This window comes from Kogia breviceps, chromosome 10, assembly GCF_026419965.1.
Source record: "Kogia breviceps isolate mKogBre1 chromosome 10, mKogBre1 haplotype 1, whole genome shotgun sequence".
NCBI classification, from domain to species: domain Eukaryota; kingdom Metazoa; phylum Chordata; class Mammalia; order Artiodactyla; family Physeteridae; genus Kogia; species Kogia breviceps.
Genome location: NC_081319.1, coordinates 7,496,459 through 7,515,120, shown reverse-complemented (window position 1 = coordinate 7,515,120; position 18,662 = coordinate 7,496,459). Strand labels below are relative to the sequence as shown.

Sequence of the window (18,662 nt, the reverse complement as noted above, 5' to 3'; positions counted from 1 at the left end):
TACGTTAAGAAACAAGTGAATCTTTATGTGTGTACATTTTTTCTGAGGGCAGAGGCCCATAGCTTTTATCAGATTCTAAAAGGGGTTCTTGACCTCAAAAGAGGTCAGCTTTAAGATGATTCTGTATAACTCTGCTCTAATCCATCTAGTCCAAGTTTTTTGAGTGAGAATAATAAAAGAGTCGATATTTTCTTTGAGTATTCACTACACGTCAGACACTATGCTAGGTGATTTACAGGTATCATTTTATTTAATCCTCACAACAATCCTGTGAGGTAAGCACTATTTTATCTCCATTTTACACATGAAGAAACTGAGGCTCAGAGAGGTTAAGTCACTTATTGTAGAGAACCCAGCAGTTTGACTCCAGATCCCAAGATCTTAATCAGCAAACCTCTTCCTGGGATGTTAATTTTATTAGGATGTTTTGGGGAAGACACTGTATATGAAAACACATACTTTATAGTGGGTCGGTCAACTGCAAGGTTTGTATTAAGATAAAATAGGAGTTTCGAGATGCTTTGGGCTTTGCCCCAGAACCCTGGCAGAATCTTTCACGCTCCCCGTTGATGGCAAAACTGGACAGGTTCAGCAACAAGTATTGTTTAACACGTGGACTCTTCCTGGCCCCCAAGTTCTCCGAAGTCCCCAAGAACTGACAACAGAGTTGTAGAGCTGAGCTTTACACATAAGTAAAGGTAGGTGAGGAAGAATTTAACGATATGAGGTAGGAAGAATTTAACGACTTGCCCAAGTTCACATAGCTACTAAGTGGCCCGGTCACATTAAAAGCAGCTCTCTTTTGACACTATCTTCCAACCGGCAACCCGTAGCCATGAAGCATTTCCCCGCCTACCTACAGGGTTCCAGCATCTGAATCTCATTTTACCTTACACAACCCCTTTCACGCACCACCAGCCTTCTGCACCACCCCCAATCAGGCCGCTACTTTCAGATTCACACCTTTTTCTCCAGCCCTGCCCCTTTACCTTTTCCAAGCCCCACCTTTTACCTTCAGCCTCGCATCGTTATTCCCAGCTATATCCTTTCCCTCCCTAGCCCAGCTCCAAGTTCCAGGCCCACCTAAAGCCCCGCCTTTTCTTTTCTGAGGCCCACTTTCTGTTTAGTCCCACGATTCACACCCCCCGCCCGGCTCAGCCCCTATTCTCCTTACTGGGGGTCTGCTTTACAGATGGCCCCGCCCACTCTCCGCAAACCCCGCCCCGTAGATTGGTTTATTCTCTTCCAGCCCCGCCCCGCCCCTACCTATAACTCCGGATCCCCCTTAGGCTCCAGTCCGCGTCCCTCTTGCTCTTGGCCCTGCCCCCAGTCCCGCCCCGTGGCTCCCGCCCCGCCTCGCCGCCTTCCTCGGAGACCAAGGCCAGGTCCCTACCGCAGCCGCGGCGCCAGCAGGAGGGAGGGAGGGAGGAGGGGGGGAAGAGAGGCAGAGGGGGAAGGGAGAAGGGCGGGCTCCTCACGCCCAGTCCGCGCTCACCGTACGTGGCCGCAGATTCGCTACAAACGGCCCCACCACTCCGATCCCGAGTACCGCAACTTCAGTCTCCAGAAACTCAACTCTAAGATGGAGGTGCTAGAAAAGCCATGTAGGGCGTCCAGGGGCCCTTCCGAATCCCAAAGAATGGCCTCTCGAGCCTCAGCGGGCGGGCGGGGATCTGTGGCGAAAGTGCAGCTCGGCAGCGTTGCGGCGTCGCGTTTACCCTGCGCAGACGCCGTCGCCGCCGCTGCCGCCGCCGCCGCTGCCACTGCCTTTGCCGCCACCGTCTCCGCCGCCGCCGTCCCCGCGCTGCCTCCGGGAGCCTCCCATTGTTCCGGCGGTGCTGGGTCCCGAGGCCGGGCAACCTAGGGGCTTTCGAAAGGGGCGGCGGCCGCCGCAATTGAGAGACCGGGGCGCCGGCGGGACTGGGAGCGGCAGGGGTCAGCGCGGGAATCCCAGGGAGCCGGGCCAGAGCGTGGGGCGGCAGGGGGTCGGGGTGGCGAGGTCTGCAGTCTCCGGAATTGGGGCTCCCCATCCCCGGCCCGTCTTTCCCCGCCGGCCTCCCCTAGTGGGGTCGGAGCCCCGGCGGGCACCCTCGGCAATGAGCCCGGACTCGAGGTGACCGGTGAGTGCGGGCCAGGGACCAGGGCGGGAGTGGCTGGCCGGGAAGCGGTAGGCTACTTTCATGGGGCGCGCACTGAGCTGCCCAGCCCGAGTACCCTCGGGCTACTCCAGCCCGGAGAACTGACAGTGCATTCGCTCACAGCCTGCATCTTGAGCAACAGTGTATCCTTCGGGGTTGCCCGGGGCTGCCCGGGCCAATGGCAGGAGAAGAGCCTTGTTTAACTTTTTACACTTCGACAAAGGGGAAACGTAGCCGCATCCGGGAGAGGGCTGCGGGCACCGCCCGGGCCCGGCCTAATCCCTCTGGCCTCCGCCCCCTACTTCCTCCAGCCCTCTGAGCGCCTGGGGCAGATGCCGCCGCCGTACACCTGGGCCTGGCGCCCTCCGCACGGGCTTTCGGGTCTAAGTTGCCTTGTCTCTCCTCTGTGCTTTTGCTGCTGAGTCCCAGCGGGACGTTTGCTGAGGGTTTCTGTGCTGATTAGGGAGCCGGGGCAGCAGAGCTGCAGCGTTCAACAGGGACTCATCATTGAAAGAGTGTTTGTGCTTCTGATTGGTTTGTTTAAAGACAGGTGCAGGTAGGAAGTAGGGGCGAGTTTAAGGAGTAGTTTTACTGATATGACAATCTGGGGCTTTGACAGAGAGACTGGAGCAGCTCACTAGCTTGGTTAAGTCGCAGGAGAGGAGCCAAGAAGGACCGTTATTAATCAGGGAGCTCAGGGTGGCTTTGCTTGGAATGGTGCCAAGACCACAGTTAAATTGTTGCACTCAGCTAGGCCTGGAGAAATTGGGGCAGTCTCTCTGACCAAGCTGGGCTTCCTGGGGGCTGGTGCCATCTGCTGTCTCCACTCACCCAGGAACACTGGAGAGGAGGAAGGGAGGGCTCTGAGAACCAGCATGGAGCTGAGTGTGCCTGGATTGTCATGCTCCTGTTTGTACCCTTAGGGCCTGGTGCCACTCCCAGGGCCAGGGCATAGGCTTACTGTAAAGGCCTCAGAAATTAACTAATTCTTTCTGTAACCCGGTGATTTCTGCTGGAGTCCAGGACCAAATTATTGGCTACCTTTTCAAGCTTCTGCATGGGCTCATACTAGCCTTCATCCATCTCAGCTCCAGAACTGGTGATCCCCTCATTTAGCTATTCATTCAACAGATTATTTATTCATTGGCCAGAACAACACTACATGCCAGGTACTGGGGATACAGAGGTGGGTAGGCTCTGGTGTCTGCACTGCACAGCTCCCAGTCTAATGGGAGGAGACAGAGAACTTCCAGTGTGGTGAATGCCATGGTGGAGGTGAGGATGAAATGCTGTGGAAACAGCTCTCCATGGGAGAGACAAAGAAACATAACAGGAGTGACATTCGAGCCATGTTTTGAAGAATGAGTAGGAGCTCACTAATCAGGGAGGATGGAAGGCATTCTAAATAGAGATCATCTTGCAGGAATGAGAGGTTGTAACATTCAGGGACTGGCAAGTTGCCCTGATTAGACAGAAATACAGCTGTAACTGGTGAAAAGAAGAATCTAGAAAGGAGGACTAAGGCAACACAGTTCAAGAAGCACCTTGAATATCATCATAAGGAATTTGGATATTATCCTGAAGTAAGTAGGGAATATCAGGATGCTTTTAATCAAGAGACTAACATGATCATTTCTACTTGGTAGAAAGATCGTTCTGGACACATTGTGTGAGATTAGGCTAGAAGAACTGACACATAGAGCAGGGTGATCAGGCAAGAGGTGATAAGGCCGAGACTATGGCCATGTTGTGGAGGAGGGGGCATTTGGAGCTGCTGTAGAGGTTGGCTGGCCAGGACCCTTGGGGAGAGGGAGGGCTGGAGAGAGTGGAGTGGGTGGCCAGGAGCTCTTGCCTGGGCCTGTGCTAACTGATCTGTACATTCTAGATGTGACAGCATGGGGGTGGACTTTGATGTGAAGACTTTCTGCCACAACTTGCGGGCAACTAAGCCACCGTATGAGTGCCCCGTGGAGACCTGCCGCAAGGTCTACAAGAGTTACAGTGGTATTGAGTACCACCTGTACCACTATGACCATGACAACCCACCGCCCCCACAGCAGACTCCACTCCGAAAGCACAAGAAGAAGGGGCGCCAGTCACGCCCAGCCAACAAGCAGTCGCCCACCCCCTCAGAGGTATCCCAGTCACCCAGCCGTGAGGTGATGAGTTACGCACAGGCCCAGCGCATGGTGGAGGTGGACCTGCACGGCCGCGTCCACCGCATCAGCATCTTTGACAACCTGGATGTGGTGTCAGAAGATGAGGAGGCCCCTGAGGAGGCCCCTGAGAATGGCAGCAATAAGGAGAACACTGAGACACCGGCTGCTACTCCCAAGTCAGGCAAGCATAAGAACAAGGAGAAGCGCAAGGACTCCAATCATCACCATCACCACAATGCTTCTGCAAGCACCACTCCCAAGCTGCCAGAGGTGGTATACCGGGAGTTGGAGCAGGATACCCCTGATGCCCCGCCCCGGCCAACTTCCTATTACCGGTAAGGCCGCCTCCACCTCCCAACTCTGGAAAACTGGTCAAGCAGGGCTCAGGAGTCAAAGATAGGTGATAGGAAGTGGCAGGGGTAAAGCATAGCAGAAGCACACTGGTCCTGCCAAGGCTGAAAAGTGCCCCATCTAATGATAATGGCACTTCCTATACACTGCCACATGCCAGGCCCTGCACTGGGTGCTTTATAGCCATTCCATTATTGTATTCTCACAACTCACTCAGGTAGGTATTGTTCCGATTTCACAGATGAGGAAACCACGGTCCAGAAAAAGGACCAGACTTCCGAGAAGTCACATGTCAGATAACTGACAAACCCAGGTTCCTCTGACTCCAAAGCTGCACTATTTCCACAGTATCGAAAGGTCCCATTTTTGTTCCTGACTCTTTCTACTCCATCACTCTGTGATGTTGGGAAAGGCATCCAGCTTTTGGTGTTGCAGTGACCCCATCTGCAGAGTAGGTATAATATTCCTCTGCTAGCCTAAAGGTCGAAGACTAGGGACAATGATTTCATAAGGTTATAAAATCAGTTTGTAAATCTAAAGTAATTTTCCCATTACTTGGTCTGTTATTGTCACCCGTCCTTTAGCCTGCGTAAGCAGTATTTTCATCGCCTATGTTTTATACTTCTCCAAGGACCCTTTTGTTTCATTTAACTGTTTCTTAGTACCCCACTTCCTTCCAAAAATTAGTCACAGTGGCTCCTAATATAGTCGTAGGCATAGGGCTTCCCTGGTGATACAGTGGTTGGGAATCCACCTGCCAATGCAGGGGACACGGGTCCGAGCCCTGGTCTGGGAGGATCCCACATGCTGTGGAGCAACTAAGCCCGTGCGCCATAACTACTGAGCCTGCGCTCTAGAGCGTGCGAGCCACGACTGCTGAGGCCTGTGCGCCTGGAGCCCGTGCTCTGCGACAGGAGGGGCCACCGCAGTGAGAAGCCCGCATGCAGCAACAAAGACCCAATGCAGCCGAAAATGAATAAATAAATAAATAAATAAATTTTTTTAGAAAATCACAGGCATAAAGCTAAATTCCTTTAACATGAGGTAAAAAATGAAGGAGTGGGGAAGTGTGGTGGTGGAACTACATACAGAAACTCTAGCTGAACGATGGAATAAAAACCAAGTGTAAAAAAAAAAAAAAAAAACCAAGTGTAAAACTTCTTAGAGTCTTGGCATCCAGGTCAAAGGGCATTTGGGTGAGTTAGTTAAGGAGTCGTCTTTGGTATCAGCTAATCAGAAAGCCTGATCCCTGACAAGGACTTGTTGTAAAGGTTTTTATATGAAAGGTAGTTTTTACCAGAAGGGCAGCCCATGTGATGTTATACTAAATCTCAGTTTTTTTTAAAAGCAAATCTTTGGGAACTCAAGTAATTTGGCCCAGTGTGTCACTCTCCTCTCACCGCTGTTCACATGCTAGCCAGTCTCTTCTTCCTGTCTTCCATCCTTTCATCTGTTCAGCCCAGCTCCACCTCCCTCTGGCTTTCCACTGTCTCTTGTGTGTTAGCACTGACTGCCATGCCCACCTCCCAGCACACAGACCCCTGTCTGGGCCCGCCCCCTCTCCTGAGGGCTCTTCAGCGCTCTTGGCCCCAACAGGCAGCCCAGCCCAGCTCCTCCTGCCCCTTTTCTTCTCCCCTCCACTCGGGTTCACTCTTTCCTCCAGGGGAGCAGATCTGTTCTCCAGGCAGCAGCTCTCAGCTGGGGCACTGCAATCAGTTGGGAGGTGTGTTGCATGTAAGTTGTTACTACTGTTAGCAGAACTGCCTGTTTGGAAATGATTTACTTTTTATATAAATGTAAGAAGATTTGAGGTTTGGAAATGATTTACTTTTTATATAAATGTAAGAAGATTTGAGGTCATCTCTCTAATAACACCACTTGCTCTTGCTCACATCTGGTATGCTTTCTTTTTTTTTTTAAAGACTAGTCCTTTGTTTTATTAATTAATTTATTTATTTATGGCTGTGTTGGGTCTTTGTTTCTGTGCGAGGGCTTTCTCCAGTTGTGGCAAGTGGGGGCCACTTGCTTCATCGCGGTGTGTGGTCCTCTCACCGTTGCGGCCTCTCTTGTTGCGGAGCACAGGCTCCAGACACGCAGGCTCAGTAGTTGTGGCTCATGGGCTTACTTGCTCCGCGGCATGTGGGATCCTACCAGACCAGGGCTCGAACCCATGTCCCCTGCATTAGCAGGCAGACTCTCAACCACTGCGCCACCAGGGAAGCCCTGGTATGCTTTCTTGAGGGGGAGAGAAAGGGTGGAGTGTCAGCCGTTGTGTCAGGAATTGTACGTGACATGCAGCCTACCTTATCTGCGCCACTGCCTGTAATCTTGGTGCACGGTGGGAGTGTGTTATGCACCATCACATAATGTCACGTGTGTCATGGCAGAGAAAAGGTTGAGAGCTGGTGCCAAGGCCTGGAAGGGACCAGATGTTTCACACTAGCCCTGAGCCACACCCTTTTTCAAGGATGAGGACATTGCATTCACCTTGGGGAAGAGGTAAAGGTCTAAGGAAGAAGTTGCTTCTGGTAGACACAGTATTTTAGTCTGTCCTCCCTGCCACCCACTAAATGTCTTTCAGATGAACAACACTGAGCACCTATTTCTGTGTGGTGAATCAGACATGGTTCTTGCCTCTATCTAATAGTGGAGGAGTTAAGACACAAAAACAGTTATAACGCAAGACAGGGTGGGGCAGAACTATACAAAAACTAATAATAAAGCTAACATTTATTGAGTACTTGCTCCATGCCAGCTACTGTTCTAAGCCCTTTACCTGTAGTAACTCATTTAATGTTCACAACAGCTGTATGAAATAGGCTCAGGTTAGCATCACCATTCTACAGATGTGGAAACCCAGGCCCAGAGAGGTTAGCTCACTCGCCTGCTGTCATCCAGAGCATGGCTCCGGAACCTATGCTTGCCTGGCCTGCCCTAGCCCCCAGAGCCACATTTCCCTTGTGGAGAGGAGAGGGGAGGCATGGGGACTAACATTTATCTAGGGCCTGCTGTGTGCCACTTGATTTAGCCCATTTGTTTTTGTAATTCCATTTAATCCTTATGTCTTTGGGAGTAAGTAGTAGTATCTTCATTCTGTCATCAGTAAAACTGAGGTTCAGAAAACGGCAGTGATGTCCCGAATGCCATGAGGTAACAGAGCCAGGATGTAAATCCAGGTTTGTTAGAGGGCAAAGCCCTGTCCTTTCCGTTGTAGCTCCCTGTAGCTTTACAGCACCAGGGTCAGGCCACCTAGAGTGTGCATGGCAAGGGTGTGGGGAGCGTGCTTTGTGTCCCAGGCACCTGGAGCAATCCTTAGCTGCAGTCCTGCTGGCCCACTGAGTGCTGTGAAGTGGAGTTTGAATCCTCACTCTGCCACTTCCTGGTTGTGTGAACTATCTGTGTTGGGCAGTTAATTAACTTCTCAAAGCTTCCAGTTTCCTCATCTATACAGTGAGGGCAATAAAAACATTGACCCTATGGCTATGGGGAAAATAAATGTGATAACTTAGCACAATGCCTAGCTTATAGTAAATGCTCAGTAAATCTTAGCTATTCTGACTGTTATTTCCCAAGGCTATCCAGAGAGCAAAGAGTACCTAGAGTTTGAGGGAGCCCTGAGCTGATGCTGGCACCAGCTAACAGAAGAGCTACAGCAGCTGCATTCAGGACATAGCCAGTTGGTGCTAAAACAACTTACGTATGATTTGCAAATGAAAACTGAGGACCTTCCTTCCCCTGACTCCTTGTACCATCACCCAGACCACCCCATTAATGGGTCCTAGCTGCCTCGTCCTTCAGGAGTCTGGCTGAGCGTCTGCACCTCCAAGGAGGCAGTGTAGCAGCTAGGACATGAGCTTTGAAATCGGCAGGGTTGGGTTCATTTCCCAGCTCTGCCACTTTCTCACAAGAGGGCCAGGGCAGGTGCATTAACCTCTCCAAATGTAAGGTTTCCTTTTCTGCAAAATAAGAATGATTATAGGACTTAGAGTGCCTGGGGTAAAGGTGAGGATAGAATGAGACAACACAGATGTAAAGGCACAGGCCTGGAATAGGGTGAGTGCTTGGCAGAGGTAACCCATGGTCTTCAAGGGAGGGAAATCTCAACCTTCTGGTGCTGAGCTGCCTGTGTGCACTGCAGGTACATCGAGAAGTCGGCGGAAGAGCTGGATGAGGAAGTAGAGTATGACATGGATGAGGAGGACTACATCTGGCTGGATATCATGAACGAGCGGCGGAAGACGGAGGGTGTGAGTCCCATTCCGCAGGAAATCTTTGAGTACTTAATGGACCGGCTGGAGAAAGAGTCCTACTTTGAGAGCCACAATAAAGGCGACCCCAGTGCGCTAGTGGATGAGGATGCTGTGTGCTGTATCTGCAATGATGGTGAGTGCCAGAACAGCAATGTCATCCTCTTCTGTGACATGTGCAACCTGGCTGTGCACCAGGAGTGCTACGGTGTCCCCTACATCCCTGAGGGCCAGTGGCTGTGCCGCCGCTGCCTACAGTCACCCTCCCGTGCTGTGGACTGCGCCCTGTGCCCCAACAAGGGTGGTGCCTTCAAGCAGACAGATGACGGGCGCTGGGCCCATGTGGTGTGTGCCCTGTGGATCCCTGAGGTCTGCTTCGCCAACACGGTCTTCCTGGAGCCTATCGACAGCATCGAGCACATCCCGCCAGCTCGCTGGAAGCTGACCTGCTACATTTGCAAACAGCGGGGCTCAGGGGCCTGCATCCAGTGCCACAAGGCCAACTGCTACACAGCCTTCCATGTGACATGTGCACAGCAGGCCGGCCTTTACATGAAGATGGAGCCTGTGCGGGAGACGGGTGCCAATGGCACTTCCTTCAGCGTCCGCAAGACTGCCTACTGCGACATCCATACACCTCCAGGTTCAGCACGCCGCCTGCCTGCCCTGTCCCACAGCGAGGGTGAGGAGGAGGAGGAGGAGGAAGAGGAGGAGGGTAAGAGTTGGAGCTCAGAGAAGGTCAAGAAGGCCAAGGCCAAGTCCCGGATCAAGATGAAGAAGGCGCGGAAGATTTTGGCAGAGAAACGGGCGGCGGCACCTGTGGTGTCTGTGCCCTGCATCCCACCACACAGGTATGAGGGGAGCCAGGTGGACAGGCTATTGAGGGAAGAAGCCCTGTTGGAGACTGACAGCCCCCTGAGTGGAGTGACAGGGGTGGGGTGTCTTCTTCCTATCAGGAGCTACATACGAGTTTTGGGGGTCTCTGTTTTTTGTTTTTAATATCAAAAGAGATGAGTTCTAGCAGGTCACCTGGCTTTTACATTAGGAACCAGAAATTTCAGCTTTTATCTGGCAGACTAACGTGTTTTAAACTGCCTTCCATTTTGATGAGGTGGTTTAAGTTAGGAAGAAAGAGATGGAATAGCTACTGGCCACAATGGAAGAAATGGTCTGACTCTGAAGGGAGAATGGAATGAAGAAGGGGAAGGATACGCTCAAGGAATTGTGAAATGGTTACTGCCGCAAATAAGTCCAAATGAGGGCTGCAGTCATCAGTTATATTTTACTCTCTCTTGTGCTATCTAGTCGATTTCCTATAGTTTACTGCTGTACAATAGTATTTCATCTTAAAACCTTCCCAGGCTCAGTCTGAGTTGGGTATCCAGGGTCAAATAGTACTCTGGGCTGCAGTGACAAGAGCAATCTTAGGGGCCAGGCTCCCTGACCCACTGGTGAACAGAATTACGGATCTGGCTTAGAGCTGGGAGCTTGGCTTCCTGTCTGCTGAGTTGCCATTGACAGCTCTTTTTGCTCTTCTTTGCCTTAGCCCAGTGTCGTAAGCCTTTTTTTTTTTTTTTTTGCGGTACGCGGGCCTCTCACTGTTGTGGCCTCTCCCATTGTGGAACACAGGCTCTGGACGCACAGGCTCAGCGGCCATGGCTCACGGGCCCAGCCGCTCTACGGCATGTGGGATCTTCCCGGATCGGGGCACCAACCCGTGTCCCCTGCATCGGCAGGTGGATTCTCAACCACTGTGCCACCAGGGAAGCCCTCATAGGCCTTTTTGACAATAGATTTATTCCCTATTTAGCCCCACTCAGAAATTCATTAGCCAGAGACCACTGTTCTGCTTAAGAAAATCAGGGCCCAAGAGGTTTTTCTCTTTGCTCTCCTGCTTCCCAGGCTCAGTAAAATCACCAACCGCCTGACCATCCAAAGGAAGAGCCAGTTCATGCAGAGGCTGCACAGCTACTGGACACTAAAGAGGCAGTCACGGAATGGGGTTCCACTGCTGCGTCGCCTGCAGACACACCTGCAGTCTCAGAGGAACTGTGACCAAGTTGGGGTACTGTGTCAGATTCCCCGTGGGCTCTAGGAACTAGTGCCAGGGGGATGAGGACAGAGACTTTTTTTTTTGGCCGTACCACTTGGCATGTGGGATCTTAGTTCCCCGACCAGAGATTGAACCCACACCCCCTGCCTTGGAAGCATGGAGTCTTAACCACTGGACCGCCAGGGAAGTCCCCAAGGACAGAGATTTGTGACTGTAGTTTCTAGTGTCTGAGTGCTTGGGCTGTTTCCTCCTTTAAACTAGGCCTCAAAGCAAGCTCAGGATGAAATCCTTACAGATTATTTTTAACACATTTTTCCTATGTGTTCATCTGTTCGTTCACAGCAAGCATATACTGAGCACCGACTCTGTGCTGGGCCTAGGGGACACGTGGGTTGAGGAGCTTCCACTTAAGTTAGTTAGTGAGCCTACCAATAAATCACTGTGCTCGCTCCTTTGGCTTTACCTGCCCTTGACCCAAGTTTCCTGGGCTCTCGTCCCCTCTGGCTCTCTCATCATTTCCTGATCCCTCTTTTGCCTCTTCAGAGAGATTCTGAGGACAAGAACTGGGCCCTCAAAGAACAGCTCAAGTCCTGGCAGCGGCTTCGGCACGACCTGGAGCGAGCCCGGCTGCTGGTGGAGCTGATCCGCAAGCGGGAGAAACTCAAAAGGGAGACGGTGAGTGCTCCTGGGCCAACTCTTTTTTACAGTAGAGAAAACAGACCCAGGAAAACAGAAAACGTGGACAAGTATGTGTCACCTGTCCAGGAAGCAACAGGGCTGATGCGGAAGTCAGGTCTCCTGAGCTCAGTTTGCTCTCAGGCCCACCGGAAGCAGAATGTCGCAGGAGAGTATGAATGGAATCCTAAATTATGTGATGCAGGTAGCTGGTGCTGGGAGCTCAAGGAAGGGAAAGTCCAGAGGAGTCAAGTACACCGAGCTGTGCGGGGTGGGAAGGAAGGCGAGTTCTCATACCAGCTACAACCATCTCCTGAGACTTCTCTGCCAAGGGACTGGCCTAGGCCTGGCTGATTGGGCCTTTATGTGTGTCAGATCAAGGTCCAGCAGATTGCCATGGAGATGCAGCTGACCCCTTTCCTCATCCTCCTTCGAAAAACCCTGGAACAGCTCCAAGAGAAGGACACAGGCAACATCTTCAGCGAGCCGGTCCCTCTGTCTGAGGTAACCGAATTGGACGAAGTAAGAATCCCTTCCCCTCACTCCACCTTCTTTCTGTTCCTCTCCCAGATGGACCCCCGCTGCAGGTCTGGGCCAGGGACTAGGAGGGGACCTTGAAGAGAGGGGCTGGTGGCTCTGGGGCTCCAGATGAACTGGAGCCACATGCATCACCTGGACTCTGTCTTGTCCCTGTCATATCCCAAGGGCCCAGAATGGGAGGCAATCTGCACTCCTTCCCCAGAGGCAGGGACTGAGTCTGCCAAATGAATAATCCCAGGGCAGGAAGACACTTTCCGGGTGCTGAACCCTAGAACGGAGAATTTAGAAGGCTCAGCACCTAAAGAACCATCTCTGAAGCCCTAGGTCCTGACTGGCAGACTCTTCTCTCTAAAAGGTATAAAATGAGAGGCCTGAGGCAGCAGCCTCCTTATAAGTCTTAATGATAAGTAAAAAGCTATAGGAATGCAAGGTGGTGTTATTTCCAGAGGATTCCCCTAGTCATTTTTTTACTAAAGCCTCATATGGCTCTAGGAGGTAGATTTGGCTATAATTTCATTACTGTTTTCTAGGTGAGGAAAAGAAGGCCCAGAGAGGTTAAGAGGCTTGCCAAGGTCACACAGCTAGTGACTAGTAAAGTCAAGACTAGAATCCGGCTTTCTTTTCCCCTGTGCTGTATGCCTGCCTCTAACTGTGGTGGGAGGAGGTTGCTGGATGCATTTCAAGGGAGGTTGTTAGGAACAGGGGTTCAGGGGGAATGAGGAACGTATCTCCACTTAGCTACACCTACCGTGTTCTCCCAGGTACCTGACTACCTAGACCACATCAAAAAGCCTATGGACTTTTTCACCATGAAGCAGAACTTGGAGGCTTACCGCTACCTGAACTTTGATGATTTTGAAGAGGACTTCAACCTCATCGTCAGCAACTGCCTCAAGTATAATGCCAAGGATACCATCTTCTACCGGGCAGCAGTGCGGCTCCGTGAGCAGGGTGGTGCTGTGCTCCGCCAGGCCCGGCGCCAGGCAGAAAAAATGGGCATTGACTTTGAGACGGGCATGCATATCCCCCACAGCCTGGCTGGAGACGAGGCCTCACACCACACCGAAGATGGTGGGTGATAAGTCACACCTCCACATAGAGGCCAATGCCAGGGATGAACAGCTTTCCAAAGTCCCCTCCTGGGAGCAGGCAGTGTAGGCAGGAAGCAGCTAGGCTGAGCAGTGGCAAGCTGTCCCCAGGAATGCTCTCTAAGAAGCCAGACTGGGTGAATGGATAGCAATCCCAGCTCAGTGCTACTGTTTTATAGCTATTCCTGGTGAGAAGCAGAGGGGGAGAATAGTGGGTTTCTTGTTGCCTGCCCAGGTTCACGGGGCCCAGAGGACTGCCCTGGGTCTGACCCTTTCCTCCCTATTCCCACCCCTGGCAGCAGAGGAAGAGCGGCTGGTCCTGCTGGAGAACCAGAAGCACTTGCCAGTGGAAGAGCAGCTGAAGCTGTTGCTCGAGCGGCTGGATGAGGTGAATGCCAGTAAGCAGAGCGTGGGCCGCTCACGGCGTGCAAAGATGATCAAGAAAGAGATGACGGCACTGCGTCGCAAGCTTGCCAACCAGCGGGAAACTGGACGGGATGGGCCTGAGCGGCATGGCCCCTCCAGCCGGGGCAGCCTGACACCCCACCCGGCAGCCTGTGACAAGGACGGGCAGACCGACAGTGCCGCCGAGGAGAGCAGCAGCCAGGAGACAAGCAAAGGTCTGAACCCCGCAGCATGGTGGGCCCCGAGGCCAGCCAGACTTTGACTCTGCAGCACACACTCAGCACCTGCCATGCCCCAGGCAGAGGTCCCTCATGCACAGCCAGCTGCACTTTCTCCCTCATTCCCCAGTCAAGGGCCTCTTAGCTGCCTCTCTGGCTATTTGTATAAGAGACAATATTCCCAACTCCATGCCCCCCAAATTATCTCCCCTACTCTAGCTGGAGTTATGGTCCTATATACCCAGGGCCTACCCTGGACGTATGCCCTTCCCACATCAGGCCCCTCACCGACTCTCCTTCTCTCTTTCTCTGCTCCAGGCCTGGGTCCCAACATGTCCTCAACCCCCGCACATGAGGTGGGCAGGAGAACCTCAGTTCTGTTCTCCAAAAAGAACCCGAAGACAGCTGGACCGCCCAAGAGGCCGGGCCGGCCCCCAAAAAACCGGGAGAGCCAGATGACCCCCAGCCACGGAGGCAGTCCTGTGGGGCCCCCCCAGCTCCCCATCATGGGCTCCCTGCGTCAGCGCAAGCGGGGTAGGAGCCCTCGGCCCAGTTCGAGTTCAGACAGCGACAGTGATAAATCCACAGAAGACCCCCCAATGGGTGAGCCTCACCATCACCCAGCCCCCCAGTAGAGTGAGCAAAGCTGCCATCCTTCCCAATATAACTCCCACCTATCCCTTCATTTGCCCATAATATATCAGAGCTAGAAGGGCCCTTAGGAATCTTTTAATTCAATTCCCTCATTTTACAGATGGGGAAACTGAAGCCCAGAGATGCTGACCCAGCTAGATTCCCATCCAGGGCCCCCCACCTCCTCCATTGTATCACTTCACCTTTTCTCTTCTTATCCTCCTTGGGGAATCTCCTTTAAGCCAGTTGTGTCCTAAGGCCAGTAACTGCCAAGGGAAGTGCAAGGGGTGGGGCAGAGCTGTGGCCAACTGTGGTGGACACTGCCCAGAGCTAGCTCTGCTGGCCAAGGTTGGAGGAATTTTCCAGCACAGAAGTGAAAGCCAAGCTCTAAGTCCCTCTTACCCCCAGTAGGTCTCTGGTCTACATCTTCCTGACTGATTCCTTCCCTTTCCCCCTCCCCGCAACCAAGACTTACCAGCCAACGGCTTCAGCGGTGGAAACCAGCCAGTAAAGAAGAGTTTCTTGGTGTATCGTAATGACTGCAGCCTTCCTCGGAGCAGCTCGGACTCTGAGTCCAGCAGCAGTAGCAGCAGCAGCGCTGCCTCAGACCGGACCAGGTACCAGTCCTCCGGATCAAGACCCACCTCTGGGATGGCCTTCCAGATTTCCCTATGGGGAGTGGGGTGGCAGCCATCTTAGCCTAGATTAAGATGGCTCAAACCAAAGGTTCTCTGCAAAATAAATGGAATAGATGAGACTGTCACCATAATGAAACAGAGGAGCCCACCCTGTGTTAAGCTGATGGTTTAGAACAGAGGGCATAAACTGGTTCCTTGTGGGCTGGATTTGGCCTGCAAACATTTTGTTTGGCCAGCATAGTATTAAAAAAAAAAAAAAAAGATTCGGAAGTGCCACATAAAATTCCCAGTTTCTATAGTCTCTTTAAAAATCAGACTGGCAGTTCTGGCCACTGTTGACTTAAGACAGGCGCATGCATTCATCACTACTGCTATATCCAGCCCACTTCAGTCAGATCACCCCTAAGTCCCTGAGGGCATTTGAGTTTGAAATTCTTCAAGTAGCCTCTGCTTTCCAAATGTCTTAGATCCTATGGACTTAAAGAAGGGAGGATACCCACCATGCCATTCCCTACTCTCCCCCTCCTTTGAGTTGAGCTTCCCTTTTGTCCACAGCACAACACCTTCAAAACAAGGCCGGGGCAAGCCCTCCTTCTCTCGGGGCACGTTCCCAGAGGACAGCAGTGAAGATACCTCAGGCACTGAGAACGAGGCCTACTCCGTGGGCACTGGCCGCGGCGTGGGCCACAGCAGTAAGTACGCCCACCCAAAGCCAGGGGTTCTGGGGGCCCAGTGTCAAGGCCTTGCCAGACCCCGGACTGCTGATCCACCCCCTCTCTCCCATTCCTGTGAAGTGGTAAGGAAGAGTCTGGGCCGGGGAGCTGGCTGGCTGTCAGAGGATGAGGACTCCCCACTGGATGCTCTGGACCTGGTGTGGGCCAAATGCCGAGGGTATCCATCATACCCAGCTCTGGTAGGCTTCCACTTTTCTTGTCATATCCCTTGTCTTCCAACCCCAGCACACAGACTCAAAAGTCGCAGACTTTTCCTACTCTCTGCTGAGCTGCAGAGCACAGGAGTCTTTGGCAGATAGACACTTAGAGGTCCCTGGTTAGTTTCTCCATCTCTCCCTTTTTCTTCCCTTTGCCCCTTGGGCTCTGAAATAGTTCAGCATGGGAAGAAGCCAAGGGTCAGCACTGCAGCCCTAGGAGTGTGATAACCTTTTTCTGTTCCCACTTCAGATGTAGTCTCCAAATTCTTGGATAGGGTAAGCCTTGGGAAGGAGGAGACTGAACTAAACCAAGTTCTTATTACACCCTTAGATCATTGATCCAAAGATGCCCCGGGAAGGTATGTTCCACCATGGGGTTCCCATCCCTGTGCCCCCACTGGAGGTGTTGAAACTTGGGGAACAGATGACCCAGGAAGCCCGAGAGCATCTCTACCTCGTCCTCTTCTTTGACAACAAGCGAACCTGGTAAGGGAGGAGGGGAGCATTTGATGTGACTCATAGCCACAGGTGCAACCCTCGGTATCGGGGCAGGCTGCCAGGGAACTCCAGCAACAGAAAGCCTGAGCTGTCATAAATCAGTGGGGGAGGGACTTAGATATTTGAGCAAAAGGGTTGTGTTGACCAAGAGTCTGAGAGACTGAATGGGCAGCAGCTGACAGATAGCTGTAGCTAGAAATCAAAGGACCGTGACAAATGTGGGGGTGGCTCCCCACCCAGGCTAAGGTGGCTTCTAGACTTACTTTTCCCACCTCTGCCTCCATGGTGACAAGATGAGGATAAAGCAGGCATAATCATTCAGGTTCTGAATCCCTGTTCCATCACACTTACACGTGTAGTCTCTGGTTGTTAATTGTCTGCAGAGGATGTTTAATGTCAGTTAAGTTTGCCTGGAGCCCACTGGACAAGGTACCTATTTCAGGGTAGGTCAAGGCTCCTTTTTGTGCCCATAAATACCCTATGATTACCCCGTTGTGACTGATGACTGGGCTCTTTTCATCACTAGCCTGTGAGCAGTTCCTTGAGAGCTGGGACTGCATCTCTTGGTTTCTTTAATTCCCACCAGAGCCTGGACCAGAGTGGGGCACTCAGGAGGAGTTTTTGAAGGAATGAACAAGTGAGGAAGGCTGGTGCCTGTTGCTCCCTCAGAGATAAGAGATGACTTACTCGATTCTCACCTCGTCCTACAGGCAGTGGCTGCCCAGGACTAAGCTGGTTCCTCTGGGCGTGAACCAGGACCTTGACAAGGAGAAGATGCTGGAGGGCCGGAAATCCAACATCCGCAAGTCAGTACAGATCGCCTACCACAGGGCTCTGCAGCACCGCAGCAAGGTGCAGGGCGAGCAGAGCAGTGAGACCAGCGATAGTGACTGATACTGTCCAGCACAACCCAACCTACAGTGCCCTGCCACCTCTCTCCTCCCCTTTGCTCACTGTCCTGGAGTGGCACCGGCCTCTGCACTGACTCATTCCTGGTCTTGGGGCCAGTCTCAGGGGAAGCTGGGTGGGGGAGGTCCCTCCCGCCCTGAGTGCAGCTGGACTGTACAGAACACTCCAAGGGCCCATGGGGGCTCCGCGCAATGAGAGGGGAGGTCCCACAGGCCAGAAAGCTCCAGAGACCTCACGGCATTGTAGCGCAAGTTGGTGGGCCAAGGTTAGGACGCTGCGTAAAACAGGCCATCCAACCACCTCTGCCTACTCATGCCAGGAGAACCCCTAACTGCCTAGTGGCCTGAGGCCCCTGAGGTGGTGAGGTGAGCTGGCATCTGCACAGCCTAGCAGTGAGATTGATGTCTGTCCAGCCCGGAAGAGGGGCACTAGGTGACCCCCTCCCCTGCTGTTGTAAATACTGTAAATAGTGGAGAATTTAAATTATTCTCATTTGTAACTGCGTTTCCGGGTCGCGCCAGAGTCATTTGGTACTAAAAAAAAGACTGGGGCCTGTCCCCACTTCCCTTCTTCCCATAGATTCCCCAGCCTTTCAAACTGGTTTGTATTTATTTCAAAGGAAGAAAATATATTGATTCTTAGAAAATAAATGGTCTGTTTTGAATTCTTGGTTCTTGCCTTCTGCCAGGGCAAAAGTGAGGCTGTGTTCCTCAGGGACGGTAAATAATTGGGCCCAAGTGGTTGCTGGCTGCTGTGCCTGCTGCATGTGTAAGACAACAGCAAAGATAATATTGGGTTGGCCGAAAAGTTCATTCGGCTTTTTCTGTAACATCTTACGGAAAAACCCAAACGAACTTTCTGGCTAACCCAGTATGACAGCGCCCATTCCGCATGTCGTTCACTGAATGGTAGACCCTGTGCTGAAGCACCTTTGGATACACAGTTTTGTATAATCCTTGCAATAACTATGGGGAAAGTTAATGACAGGGTAGTTATCTCCACAAAGACACCAAGGTTTAGACAAATTAAGTAACTTGCCTAAGTTCCCACAACTAGGAAGTCGCAGAGCTAGCATTTGAACAAGAACCTGCCTCCAAAGCTGGCTCCTCAACCAGTATGCCGAACGGCTGGAAGGGAAGAGTCTAGTGGCCATTCCTTCGTGAACTGCAGATGCTTCGA

At 52.2% G+C, this 18,662-nt stretch overlaps 1 protein-coding gene across 9 annotated transcripts; it reads left to right on the top strand.

Annotated features, from left to right (window-relative positions):
• Positions 1–1,704: 1,704 nt before the first annotated feature.
• Positions 1,705–18,133, top strand: BRPF1 (bromodomain and PHD finger containing 1). Of its 9 annotated transcripts, none has more exons than XM_059077643.2 (14): positions 1,705–2,120; positions 4,024–4,632; positions 8,787–9,746; positions 10,798–10,960; positions 11,492–11,623; positions 11,999–12,127; positions 12,925–13,234; positions 13,551–13,871; positions 14,193–14,477; positions 14,977–15,124; positions 15,701–15,837; positions 15,940–16,058; positions 16,408–16,562; positions 17,285–18,133. In XM_059077643.2, exons 2-14 carry the CDS (start codon positions 4,034–4,036, stop codon positions 17,466–17,468), a joined length of 3,642 nt encoding a protein of 1,213 aa, XP_058933626.1. In that variant the 5' UTR covers positions 1,705–2,120; positions 4,024–4,033; the 3' UTR covers positions 17,469–18,133. The 9 variants fall into 9 exon arrangements, with proteins under 9 accessions (XP_058933626.1, XP_066899601.1, XP_058933625.1 ...); XM_067043500.1 differs by having other exon boundaries at positions 1,717–2,120; positions 13,554–13,871; XM_059077642.2 differs by having other exon boundaries at positions 1,717–2,120; positions 11,999–12,145.
• Positions 18,134–18,662: the final 529 nt, after the last annotated feature.